Genomic DNA, 14,420 nt, shown 5'->3' with positions numbered 1-14,420 from the left:
TTTTTGTTTGGACATAGTTGAGGAATATCTCCATCAAAAGAATTGTTCGACAAGTTGAGTACTTCCAAAGCACTAGAGTTCCCCAAACATTGTGGAAGCATACCACCTAGGTTGTTGTCCGCCAAATCAAGAACTTGTACATTCATGCTGCAGAATAGTGGCGAAATATCACCATTATAATCATTGTTTGCAACATCATAAGTTATGATTGATTGGGGTGGAATTGGCAGTGAACCTTGTAACAAGTTGGACCTTACTGCAAAAAACACCAGATTTTTCCATGTAAGAATGGGTGGATTTTGGTCAAATGAATTGAGACCTGTTAAGACGTTATGCGACAGAGCCAGATTCTTCAGAGTTTTTATAGATGTATTCCAGAACCATTTTGGTATTTGGCCGTGAATCCTGTTGTTAGAAGAGTTTAGGTCGTACAACTCGTCCTGGTTTTTTGAAAACTCTGGAAACTTTGTTAAGTTGCATGAAACCAACCTCATAATTTGAAACTTCGGAAGAGTAGCATTCAAATTGGGTTTAATTTGCAGGGAGTTGGTTGGACGATAATCGAAGTTTCTTTACATTTTTGAGGTTCGAAAACTGATCAAATTCAACTAATCCCCTCAACTTATTAAATGAAAGGTCTAGATAAGTTAATTGGGCCAAATTTCTTGTAACCCAACATGAGATTTGACCAGTTAGTTTATTAGTACCCAAGTTTAGTTGCATAAGTTATGTCAAGTTAGCAAGAAAACATGGGAATTTTCCCATTGAGTTGGTAGACTCAAGGCCCAAATGATCAAGTGCAGTTAACTTTCCAACCCAAGACTAGGAATAATCAGAGAGTACAGATTGGTATTTTGTTGTGAAAATTTCTTTTCCAGGCCAATACAATGGATCATAAAATGAAGAAATATCAAGGTAAAAGAGCTGAGTAAGGTTTCTGAGTGAAGATGGAACATGGGGATCAAAATTACAACGATAGATGCCAAATACAGTTAAGGAACGAAGATTTCCGATAGACGTAGGCAGTGGACCAGAGAAACTTGCTTCCCCAACGCTCAATTTCTTGAAGGAATCGTTCCTGTTGAAGTTAAGAAAATAACCTGTTAGCTTAAAGTCCTTGTGAACATAAAGAACCTCTGAGTTTGGTAGATGGAAAACACCAATAGGGAACTCCCCATATAACCCACAGTGGGGAAGTTTGAGAGATGTGAGGGATGATGTATTGACAAAGTTATCAGGAAAAGTGGAGAATATTTCTACCCAACCAGATGAAGTTGTTTTAAGTGGGTCATGTTTTGGACTAGGATTCTTAGATTGGGTTTTATCAATGTTATATAGACACCATATCGAGTGAAAAATTTATCATTGTATGACAAATCAAGGAAAGATAACTTTGATAGCTTCGAAATTTCAGATGGAATCTGGCCCGAAAATAAGGACTATGAAAGGTTGAGATAGGTTAGACTCGTAAGGTCACAACCTAATCTTTATGGTATTTGAGACAAATTGAAGTTGTTATCCGAGAGATCAAGTCTCTCTGCAAGTGAACAAGTTGGAAGAGGCTGCTGTTGGAGTTGATAGAACAATAGTGACAGCTGTTGCCGAGTTCAAGGCCAATGACATGGCCAGACTCTTCATCGCACTCAACATCATCACACGAACAGCAGTCACTCTGATTCTGATGTCCTCCTCATAACGTCCAAGATGCAACCTTCGGATACGCGTAAGTCGCTATCAATCAGAAAGCTATTCTTGAATTGTAACAATACAGAGCCCTCAACCAAATGTGCAAGTGTCCGCACAAATGAAACAGAGTGAGTGACATTGAGTAAAAGCAAAACAATACAACGTACAGATAACAAGTTAAACCATGAAGATCTCATTCTCATTCCCGTTCCTACTCCCATGACTGGTTTTTTTTTTTTTTTTTTTTTTTTTTCTTCCAATGACTATAAATGTTTTTTTCCTTCTCTCGTAAACAAGAAGAGCAACTGAAGTCCTCTTATAAAACAACCAAAGTTCTAAAAAGCACTAGACCCTACTACTTTGTTTTTTTTGTTCTACATATATTTCCCCTTTGTGCTTCAACACACATCCGTAAGGATGACAAGGATCGAGCTTCAAGCAAGGATTAAGATGCTGCCATGTGTTAGTAAATTAGGCAGTGTAGCTGTTAAGTTAGTTATGTTTGTTGTGAAATAGGTTGCTTAGGGAGCAAGCAATGTAACTAGTATAAAAGGAATGATTACTCTTGTATTCTTAGTAGTGAAGAAATATATCAAAGAATTATCTCACTTCTTGCTCTCTCTCTAAACTTGTCTCTCTACTTCTTCGATCATACTGTCACCATTGATGAACTTGAAGCTTAGTTCACTGCATTTCTACATGGTATCCTTGCCGGCAATAGGGAATTCTCTTCAATCCTGACTTGTTCTACTTCCGCTACCTTCTCTGATTCTGTTTGTGGTATGCAATCTTCCCCAATCTTTCTATGTTTAGTTGAATCTTGCTCCGATTGAAATCTAGAATCTTGAATATATGATGTTTGATGAAATGCGTTCAAAGATGTCTTCCTTCTGCCTCAAATTTTTGCACCAATCTGTCCTCTGAATAGTTGTTTTTCTTACAAATTAATCAAGAAATAGTCTCTATCTGCAACCCTAATTTCTTCAAGAATTCAAGAAAATATGATTACTGATGCGCAATTACAACTAGTACAGTCTCCAATTACAAGTTTGGTTCCGAATGTCTCTACTTCTGTTACTAGGAAGTTCAATGATACGAATGATTTGGTCTGGCATTATCAATTACTATTGTTGCTTAAGAGCCATGGTATTCTTGGATTTGTGGATGGTACAAAAATGTGTCCTTCTCGGTTTGTTGAAGATTCAGACAACTGAAGTGTTGAAACTGAGAATTAGCAGATATGGAAAATGCATGATCGAGCATTGATAAAATTAATCATTGCTACTCTTTCTCCTACTACAATGTCATGTATAGTTGGTTGCACTAGTGCACATGAGATGTGGATGAGTCTGAGAGATAGGTTCTCTACAATCACAAAAGCTAGTATTTTTCAGATGAAACTGGAGTTGCAAAACATTCAAAAAGGTTCTGACTCCATTTCTCAGTATTTACAAAGAATTAAGGATGTTCGTGATCACATGTCAACTGCTGGTGTCTCTTTTGAGGATGATGACATAGTGATTCTTGCATTGAAATGTTTACCCTCTAAATATAACACCTTCAGGATAGTGATTCGAGGCAGAGAAAATGTCATTTCACTCAAGTACTTCAGAGCTCAGTTACTTGCTGAAGAGGTTACAATTGAGAATAATGAACTTTCTAGTTCTTTTGTAATTGCAATGCTTGCCAAGGATAACGAATTAAAGGGCAAACGTCTTATGCTTGAAGAAAGCTTATCTCAAGTAATGGCTCATCTCAGACTTCATCAGCTCAATATCATCATGGTAGTTTTTTTCCACTCAATGGACTCATTCTGACAACTACAAAACCAATGGTACTACCTATAATTCTAGAGGCTACATGGGTTTTAATAACTATAGAGGTAGAGCACGGGGAAGAAACAATTATGGTCATAATCCTAGATTCTCTGGAAATAATAGCCCTGGCATTCTTGGACCTACTAATCCCCATATGTGTAACAAAGGGGTCACATTGCTTCTGATTGCTTTCAGAGGCACTCTTCTACAACTGTGGCATCTTCTCCTATGCAATGTCAAATTTGCTGGAAATTTGGACATTCTGCAATACAATGTTGTCACAAGGCAAGCTTTTCCTACCAAGGAAGATCACCACCATCAACATTGACTGCAATGCATGCCAATTATCAACCCTCGGCACCTCAGGAGCAATTTTGGATAGCTTACACAGGTGCCACCTCTTACATGACTTCTGAATTGAGCAATCTCAACATGGCTACTCCATTCATTGGTGCTGATACTATAACCATTGCTAATGGTTCAGGTTTGCCAATATCTCATACTGGCAGTTCAACTTTACATGTCCCTAAATATGCATTTCAGTTAAAAGAAGTATTGCGTGTTCCTCAACTCTCTCAACATTTGTTGTCAGTCTATAAGTTGTGTAAAGACAACAAATGTTGATTTATCTGTGATGAATTTTGCTTCTGGATTTAGGACAAGATCACGGGGACAATACTCCTCAAGGGACTGTGTAAAGATGGCTTGTACCAGATCCCATTTCATATACCTCAACATATACTTACTCAAGCATATAAAGCATCTCACTCAGTCAAACAACACCAACACTGCTTTCTTGGTCATCAAGTCAATACAAGTCTGGCACAATAGATTGGGGAATCTTTCCAATGTTGTTGTTTCAACAATGTTGCACCAATCACAGATAACATTCTCTGTTGATCAATCAAAGCATGTGAGTATCTCTTGTCTAGAAGGCAAAATTACCAAGCTTTCATTTCCTTTTCCCACAAATAAAACTGTAAAACCTTTAAAGGTTTTACATAATGATGTGTGGGGACCATCACCAATTGTATTAGTTGAAGGTTACAAATTCTATGTTACTTTCATTGATGAATGTACCAGGTTTACCTAGATATTTCCTTTAATGAATAAAAGTGAGGTGCTTTAAACATTTGTGCATTTTCATGCTATTCTGTTAACCCAATTTTCTGCAACTATTAAAAATTTTCAAAGTGATGGTGGTGGTGAATATTGTACTAAATTCCAACAGTTTTTTCTAGACAAAGGTATTATACATCAAAGATCATACCCATATACACCTGAATAGAATTGCCTTGCTGAAAGAAAACACAGGCATATTGTTGAAACTACATTAACCCTACTAAGTACTGCACAATTGCTTTCTCAATTCTGGTTTCATGCATGTGCAAACTCTGTATACTTGATCAACAGAATGCATTGTCACACATTGTCTATGAAATCTCCTTACACTTGTCTATTTGATAAGCCTCATGTTTTGACACATTTAAAAGTGTTTGGTTGTAGCTGTTATCCAGTGTTAAATCCTTACAAGACCAATAAACATCAATCCAATACAATTCAATATGTCTTTTTAGGGTATGCAAGTCTATACAAAGGTTATATTTGTTTCAACCCAATTTCAGGCAGGTTTTAAAGACGGAGCCAATGACGGCTCACTGGGGGCATATGCCCCCACTCAAGTGATTTGTTTGTTGAGTCGCAGACTACAATTATATAATATACACGTATTATTTTTGAAGAAAATGTATGTACCTAGTATCCAACATACTTTCATACTGCATTTGCTCCATATCAAATATTATATGAGCAAAAGTGGTATTGTTCTGTCATTCAAACCAAAAAACCTCACTCTTGCGTAATTATGTATTAACATTTTTCTTATCACTTTGCCACTTTCTACTACACTAAAATTTTTGTAACATTGGAATTGTGATACATTATCATTTGAAATAATCCCTATTTTCGTATTGGTTATAAGTCATATTATAATAAGGTTTTCTTAATTGATTTTCAGGTTGCCCCCTCTAAAAGAAATTTATAGCTCTGTCTCTGGGTTTTATGTCTCAAGACATGTCATTTTTTATGAAACTAATTTTATATTGATTTTTTTTATAGAGATAATAAGACAAAAAGCAATAGAAATATAAAATGTTGACGTAACTTAACCGTGACGGCACAAATAGGAGGGATGGGAATGGCACCGAAACAGGAGGGCATACAATCTGCCTCTTTTTTTCCCTTCCTTTCTTCTCAGTGAACATCAATGAATTATGCATGGGTATTTTTTTTAGTATAACGATATTTTACATTAAGGAAATGAAGAATTCGGCTAAGCCACACAATGAACAACCTAATTTGATATCAAATTTGTTATCTACGAGATTCGAATATAAAACATCTCACTTAAATAGAGTAATCACTCATTTTAGTGATGTAATTACATCGCTCACAATATTTAATTTACCTATTATCTAACATATAGGGTATTATTACCACTATAAGACTTTGGGATTTACTATTTTCACTTACATTTGGTCAAATATCTTAATAGATAGAGTGTTTAGTTTCTATTCATGCATTCTAGATTCAAAACTCCCCTCTCCCAATTTATTATAATTCTTTCGAGCCCTTCCCTTCCTCTTACTAATAATTTATTTTTGTTTTTTACTATTTACACTTAATAATTATCTGTTCTTACCTAGCAAAATTCAAAGTTTCCATTTTACCCTTTTAAAGAATAAAGATGTGTGTGTGTGTGTGTAATAAAATTAAAAAAAAAAAACCTTAAAACAGTAGTCGAAGCTTCTACTGGAGTCGGCGGCTCCCAACTACCTCCTTTCCCCTCCTCTTCCATGTCCATTCTAGTCCAACGCGTGGACCCACTTTTACGGCTTAAAGTCTTGAACCAAATTACACGCCTTTCACTATCACCGCAAGCATTCTAGTTAAGGGATTAGTGTGAAACCGTATTTTTGCTACTAATTAATTAAGGTTTATAGTTTTGAACCAAATTATACGCCTTTGATTATCACCACAAAGAGCTGCCAAAGACCATTTCTGTAAATTTGAAGTTGGATGATAAATTAAAGGTTGTTAAGATAGATGAAAGTGTAGTGGTAGTCATTTTCACTTGTAAGTGAGATCTTATGTTCGATTCTCACCAAATAACCAAATACGAATTTGAACTACATTATTGCTAGCAAATTATGTCACATCCCGGCCTGGGGGGGACCACTTCTCGGGTCCGCTCCACCACCGTAGCACAATATTGTCCGCTTTGGGCTTACCATTCCCTCACGGTTTTGTTTTTGGGAACTCACGAGCAACTTCCCAATGGGTTACCCATCATGGGATTGCTCTAGCCCCCTTCTCGCTTAACTTTGGAGTTCCCATGGAACCCGAAGCCAGTGAGCTCCCAAAAGACCTCGTGCTAGGTAGGGATGGGAATATACATTTAAGGATCACTCCCCTAGGCGATGTGGGACGTCACAAATTATGAGGCTTAGCCCATCCTCTTCCTTTAGTATAGATAATATCAATTGTTAAAAAAAAAAAATTGGATGAAGGTGAGTCTGGTACATCTCTGTAGTTAGAAGGGAGTGATGCACACACAAATTTGTTTCAAAACTTAGTAATGCCCTTGTGTATTTCTAATCCTCGCACCCTTACATCCTACTGTTACGTATCAATTTTGAACATATCTTGAGATTGGGTTGTGAGAAAAAGCATATGTGCAAATGAAGAACAATGAATGACATTGTCGAGGAAAAAAACAAAACAATACAAGGTATAGAAAACAAGTCCATGACTTGTTTTCAAGTAAGGTGCCATTGTGATTCCAACTAAATACAAAGAATAATGGGTTCCTCTAATTGGAGAAATTTTTCACTCATCAAGATTCATATCAACCCTAGTTGTTTTCAAGATGAAGGGTGAGATTTTTCTAGTGGAGGAGACTGATGGAAGACCAAATATGGATCAATTTTAACTATAAAAGATAAAGAAAATAAAATGTTTCAAATCTTGAAAGAAAAAAAAATTAAAGTTTCACATTGGTATGTCACTTTTCATCACACTAGCAATTTTTTTTATTTCTGTAAGTGGACTCGTGTGTCACTTGCCGTGGTGGTGAATGAAACGCCAAAGATCCCCTTCTGATTTGTATATAACTGAGGGGGTGGGTTGAGATGGTTATTTCCTTTCCTTTATTCTTAGTGAATTTTAATGAATTATGCATGGTATTAGAAGAGTAATGTTTATCTATATCGATACAATAAAAATTCTTTTTTGTCAACTAAAGAGTGAAAAACAAATACTAAAGAGGGTATTGTTACCACTATAAGACTATTTACTATCTGCACTTGCATGTGCTCAAATATCCTATTGGATATGGTGTTTGATCTCTACCCATGCATTCTGAGTTTAAAACTCTCAATTTCCAGATTATTGAAATAGTTCCAAACTCTCCTCCTCTCCTTAATATTTTTTTTTTTTACTATTTGCACTTAATTAATTACCTGTTATTCCTTAGTAAAATTCAAAGTTTCCATTTTACCCTTTTAAATAATAAAGTTGTAAAAAAAACAAAAAACAAAAAAAATTAAAACACTGTCGGAGCTCTAACCGGAGTCGGCGGCTCCCAACTACCTCATTTCCCCGCTCTTCCATCTCCCTTCTAGTCGTATGCATGGATCCACTTTTAAGGCTTATAGTCGTCATGGAATTAAACATGCCTTTCACTATCAGCGCAAAAATTCTCGTCATGGGATTAGTGTGAAACCATATTTTTGCTACTAATTGATTAAGGCTTATAGTCTTGAACCAAATTATACGCCTTTGACTATTACCACAAAGTGTTTGAAGGTGTTTGTTATAGTCGCATTCCTGAACAATTGAGACACAAGCTGGAGGAAGCTTCAACCAAAGGTATTTTTGTTGTATATGTTAAAACCAATGTTTAAAATATCAGTAACTATGGAAATATTGATAAGCAAATTTGTGGAAATATCGACGGACATATCAAATATCGGTTGCTTTATATAATTCTTAAACATTGGTTTGGACGAAGTATAAGATTTTTTTTTCGATATTTAATAGATGTAGAAAAAAATATCGACGATATATGTCGATTTTATCCTAAAGTTAAGAGTTTTTTCAATACAAGGTGAAGTTTAGACTTCACCCCCCATCTCCCTATCTTTATATGATTTTTTAGAAATATCGACTGTATCGAAGAAATTTTAAACTCTGGTTAAAACAATGAGTGACTTTGAGGAAAAACAAAACAATACAAGGTATAGAAAACAAGTTAAACCACTATGATCCAACGATCTTTTTTTTCTTGATGATTAAAGAAAAATAAAAATATTAAACCCTAGCCTATAGAATCATGTACTTTTCCATCTCTATCTCTCATATCATCAAATGCTTCCCTTTGGAGACAACGCTAGTGGATGACTAGTAATGGTGGCAAGAAAATGAACAGATTGGTGAGGGAAAAAAAAAAAAAAAAAAAAAAAAGTCACTTTGCATGATGGGCAACTGTCTCCTGTGGTTCAGAGAGGACTCAGCCTAACATAATACATCTTCGTAATGAAAATTGAGTGGAAACATGAAAAAGCCTATTGGAGAACAGTAACAAGAGTAATTAATGACGGATTCTCTCTCAAATCATGCTTCTGAACAAGAACAAGATAAAATGTCTCACTTGCCATAAAGACTCTATCTCCACAGCCGCCTTCTTTTGCTTCTTCCTTCTTTCTGCTGGAAAGTAGCTCTCTGCATCATATTTACATTTCTTTTTAGGGGGTGTGATATCCACACACCCCTTTTTACTTCTCACACAATTCTTGTTGATTTTTGTCCCTTGATCTTCTTCAATTCATCTGATTCAACAACCAAAAATTAAAAGGGTGTATGAGAAGTAAAAAATGGTGTGTGAATATCACACCCCTTCTTTTTATTTCTATAGGTTACGTGCCGTGGTGATCTAAACGCTCATAAGCCCCTTCTGATTAGTATATAATTAAGACGGTCGGATGAATAATGGTATGATATTTGTAACTAGCTTAGAAAATTTTTTACTTGTGTATGTTAAGATTTTGTTTTTAGATGAGTACGTAAATTTTCAATCTTACAGTGAGACGGTTTTTTTTCTTTCTTTCTTTTGTTCAAAGGTGAACATAATAATTATTACATGCAAATGATGAATTGACTTCAAGTCTTCAATAAGCGTTGTGATGAGTCACATATGCAAACGACGACTTGACATCAAGTCTTCAAGAGATGGTGATCACTTGATTTTATCTGCTCAAAGTATATTATGTTTACATTCTTTAAGATCATACAAGCGTACATATAAAACTAAACGATCGAGTTTGCAAATTATTATATGCAAACGATGAATGACTTCAAGTCTTCAAGTGATGGGGATGGGCTGATTTTATCAAACGATGACTTGACTTCCACTGAGGTTGCCTAGTTACATCCAAAAGACTTACTATGAGCCAAACAAACATTTTCTGACTGCCAAGTAAAAAGAGTTTACTTCACTCATCTATTGAGACATCAATTCACCACCTACTCATCGATCGACTCATAATTTTTTTTTTATTTATGCTTGCATGAGTTGTGTCTATAAAAGGAGTATACTTCTCCACTCTTAATTATCTGAGAGCCATCAAACATTTATAACCAGAAAAACACACTGCCATGAAAATGGAATCGTGGTTGTCCAAGTTTACCTATTTGCATTGTCTTCTTTTGCTATTACTCAATGCTACTCATTGTTTTTCATTTGTGCAGATTCAGACACGGACACTTTGCCATGCTGATGAGCACTCGTTCTTGTTACAATTCAAGGAAAGCTTTATGATAAACAAGTCAGCTTCTTCATCTCCTTTTGCTTACCCAAAGGTTGCATCTTGGACTCGAGAAGGAGATCATAATCAGAGTAACTGTTGTTCGTGGGATGGTGTTGAGTGCCATACGGAGTCTGGTCATGTCATTGGCCTTGACCTCAAGAGCAGCTGTCTCTATGGTTCTATCAATTCCAACAACACCCTCTTCCGACTTGTTCACTTGCAGATGCTTGACCTCTCAGATAACAACTTCAATTCGTCTGAAATACCATCGAGATTGGGCCATGACCTTTCGAGTCTATCCTATCTCAACCTTTCACTGTCTGCATTTTCTGGTCAAATTCCATCTGAAATTTCAAAGTTATCCAAACTGTCTACCCTTGATCTGTCTCACAATAATGGTTTGGAGCTTAGGAAGTCCAACATGAGAATCCTAGTCCAAAACTTGACCAGCATAAAACAACTTCATCTTAGTAATGTAGGCATATACTCCACTGTGCCTGATATCTTAGTCAACGCATCTTCTCTCACATCTCTTAATCTAAGCAAATGTGGGTGGTATGGGGAATTTCCAGTCGGCATTTTCCACCTACCAAACCTAGAGGAGCTTAGTTTATACTCAAACATAAAGCTAAATGGTTATTTTCCTACTTTTAACCGGACCAATTCCTTCAAAACATTGGATGTTTCATCGACAAATTTCTCTGGTGAACTTCCTAGTTCTATCGGAAACCTTCATTCCTTAAACTACTTTGATATCTCATACTGTGGTTTTGATTCCCATGTTCCATCTTCATTTGGAAACCTTACCCAGCTCAGTTTCCTTGAGATGGCTTCATTTCATGATGTTTCCGCAGGCCAATTCTTAGTTCCTAATTCCTTGTCTTGTTTTGGAAAATTAACCAAGCTCAACTACTTGGATCTTTCGGATATTAACTTACAGGGGAATTTCCCACGTTTTGTGGCTAACCTGACCCAACTTGCGTTTCTAGACTTGTTTGACAATTCACTAACTGGTGAAATCCCATCTTGGCTCACATTAGAGTTGAACCAACTAACTTTTCTACGGCTCACCTTCAACGATTTGCAAGGAGCAGTTCCTAAGTCGCTTTTCCACCTCAGAAATCTTGAATTTCTTGGCCTTTCCTCTAATAATTTGAGTGGAATAGTTGAGTTTGATGAGTTTTCCAACCTCAAAAAGTTGAAGAAACTTGGTTTATCAGACAACAAGTTATCTGTGCGTGTCAAATCTGGTTCAAGTGCTACTCTTCCAAAGTTCGAAGTTCTAAAGTTGGCTGAATGCAACTTGACAGAGTTTCCAGAATTTTTGAAAAATCAATACGAATTGGGAGCCCTGGACCTTTATGATAACAATATTCATGGCCAAATACCAAAATGGCTCTGGAATGCAACTAGAGAAACTTTGGTCAATCTTAACCTCAATTATAACTTCTTAACAGGCCTTGAAGAAAATCCAGTCACTCTTCCATGGAAAAATCTGCAACTTTTTAGTCTTGACAGTAATCGGTTACAAGGGTCATTGCCAATTCCACCACAATCTATCATGTCTTACAGCGTCGGCAACAATAATTATAGTGGAGAAGTTTCACCATTGTTCTGCAACTTGAATTATCTTCAAGTTCTTAATTTGGGCAACAACAGCCTGAGTGGCATGCTTCCACAGTGTTTGGGGAAGTCCAATAGCTTGGAAATGCTGGCCTTGACTTATAATTCTTTCCATGGTGATATTCCTCCATTTTGCGCTATAAAAAATAGTTTGAAATTGGTTTTGTTGGGTTACAATCGGTTACAGGGGAAGCTACCAAGATCAATGGCCAATTGCACTCAGTTAGAGTTTCTTCACATTGGCAACAATCAGATCAGTGATATCTTCCCTTCTTGGTTAGGGGTACTTCCAGTATTAAGGGGTCTCATTTTGGGGTCGAATGCATTTCATGGGATAATTGGGAAGCCTCCAACTAATTATGAGTTCCCAAACTTGTGCATCATTGATTTATCCAACAATCTGTTTTCAGGTATGTTGCCTTCTAAGTACATGGAGAACTGGAGTTTCATGAAATATGTTGTCGCAAACAATGGAAGCCGGTACTTTGAAGTCTCATCGAGCACAGATAAATATGGAAATTACTATCAATTTTCATACGATATGATAATTCCTGTAAAAGGTGTTAAGTTGACATATTATCGGACCCCTTATGATCTGAGACTCTTAGATTTCTCAAGTAATAGATTTGAAGGAGAGATTCCAGCAAGTATCATTGGAAGTCTAAGAGAACTTCAGTTGCTAAACCTCTCCAAAAATTCACTCTCTAGCCACATCCCCTCATCTTTAGGGAACTTGACTGCTCTTGAATCGTTGGATCTCTCTCAAAACAAGCTCTCCGGAAGGATCCCCGGTAGCTTGGCACAACTCACTTTCCTTGAGTACTTCAATGTGTCGCATAACCATCTTTGGGGGCCTATACCACTTGGCCAACAATTTGGTACATTCCTAGAAGATTCATACCAAGGAAACTCAGGTCTGTGTGGAAAGCCTTTGTCCAAGAAATGCGAGGGTTCTGAGAGCTCGAGGTTGCCGCCACCATCAAGCTTTGAAGAAGATGAAGAGGCTGGATTTCCATTTGAGTTTGACTGGTATGTAGTCTTGCCGGGAGTTGTTAGCGGACTCATAGTGGGAGTGGTTGCTGGAAACACGTTGGCAGACAATAAGCATGAATGGTTTGTGGAGAAATTCAGCAGGAAGAGGAAGCCAACAACCACAGGGGCGAGGAGGGGGACGCAGAACCAAGCTTGATGTGTGTATAGTGGCTAGAAAAGTGTTTGGGCCTTGAAAGCCAATGTCTTATTTTTATATGATTTCTGGTGCTTCCCTTTTTTTCTTTTTCTTTTTTTTTTTTTTTTTTTTTTGTCAAGGATTTCTTGTGCTTCAGTATATGTTGTTATGTTATATTACAATAGTGGGGTTCTAAGTTTGCCTTGTATTTTGTTCAAAAAAATTTTGCTTTGTATTGTATTTCTATATGATCAAATTCAGTGTTATAAATAAAGTAGTTGACATTACATTTCTTTGTGTCCATTTGCTTCTAGGTCAAAATTTATTAGGTTTTTCACGTGTAAATCTATGGTAAGATCAACTCTAACTGTTGAACCTAAACTCAAATATTCAGGTTCGCAAAAAAAAAAAAAAAAAAATTTAGCTTTGAAATAGCGAATGTGTCCCAACGCTCAAGACCTAAATTTCAGGATCTAAAATGTATAATTGGTGTGGAATGGTTTTAACCCTTTTTTTTTTCTTTTTTTCTTTTTTTTTGTAAGGATTTTTTTTATAACTTTTTATGTTTTCATGATTTAATTTTACAGATGTTTTAACCAACCACTCTATCAACTAAACTTCAATATAGATGATAGTTCATAAGATAAATTGAAAACTTGAATAGTAATTAAAAACATAAATGATAGTTCATATAAGCTAAAAACTATACGCCTTGTCCGGGTGATGGAATTGGAATAAATTTTTAAAGTGGATCTATTTAAAAAAAATTATTTTATTATGATCATTAGATTTAAATTTCAGCCGTTGGATTTTTTTTTTATCGTTGGACTTGAAAAAAACATAAATATGGACCGTTAGACCATCTCCAAAGGAAATGTTAAATTACAATTCATAGTTGAAGTGACAATTTGAAGCCTTATGTCAAATTTTGTACTTCTCCAACCGAATTGTTAAATGTCATTTTCAAATTATTAAACTAATCAAACAATAAATTTCGACGACACAACAATTGAAGATTGATGACATAACGATAAGATGAAAATTGATAATTTCATAATGCCATAGAGAAACCCTACAAGCATTTGTTGCTAAGTTTCCCAGCCTGTATCAGACCACAGATTCCGCAAATGGTTCACTTCTAGCTAAGAGAGCAGTTGGCCAGGTACATGTGTCATATATTGCACTGATTTTACAACCATGGCTGTAAATTAATTGTCTGTTTTTCAAGTCTTTTTCGGTTTACATTTTCTCCGCTGGTTT

At 36.1% G+C, this 14,420-nt stretch overlaps 1 protein-coding gene and 1 pseudogene across 1 annotated transcript; one reads left to right on the top strand and one right to left on the bottom strand.

Moving 5' to 3' along the window:
• Positions 1 to 822: 822 nt before the first annotated feature.
• On the bottom strand, positions 823 to 1,907 carry LOC148694149 (receptor-like protein 7; annotated as a pseudogene).
• Positions 1,908 to 10,217: 8,310 nt separating this feature from the next.
• On the top strand, positions 10,218 to 13,639 carry LOC137740454 (receptor-like protein 7). Its single transcript, XM_068480319.2, has one exon. The coding sequence runs from the start codon at positions 10,218 to 10,220 to the stop codon at positions 13,179 to 13,181; it is 2,964 nt and encodes a 987-aa protein (XP_068336420.2). The 3' UTR covers positions 13,182 to 13,639.
• The last annotated feature ends 781 nt before the right edge of the window (positions 13,640 to 14,420 follow it).

The sequence above is a fragment of the Pyrus communis genome, chromosome 9 (assembly GCF_041283825.1).
Source record: "Pyrus communis isolate YQ-2024b chromosome 9, ASM4128382v1, whole genome shotgun sequence".
Classification (NCBI taxonomy): domain Eukaryota; kingdom Viridiplantae; phylum Streptophyta; class Magnoliopsida; order Rosales; family Rosaceae; genus Pyrus; species Pyrus communis.
This window is presented reverse-complemented; position numbering and strand designations above follow the sequence as displayed.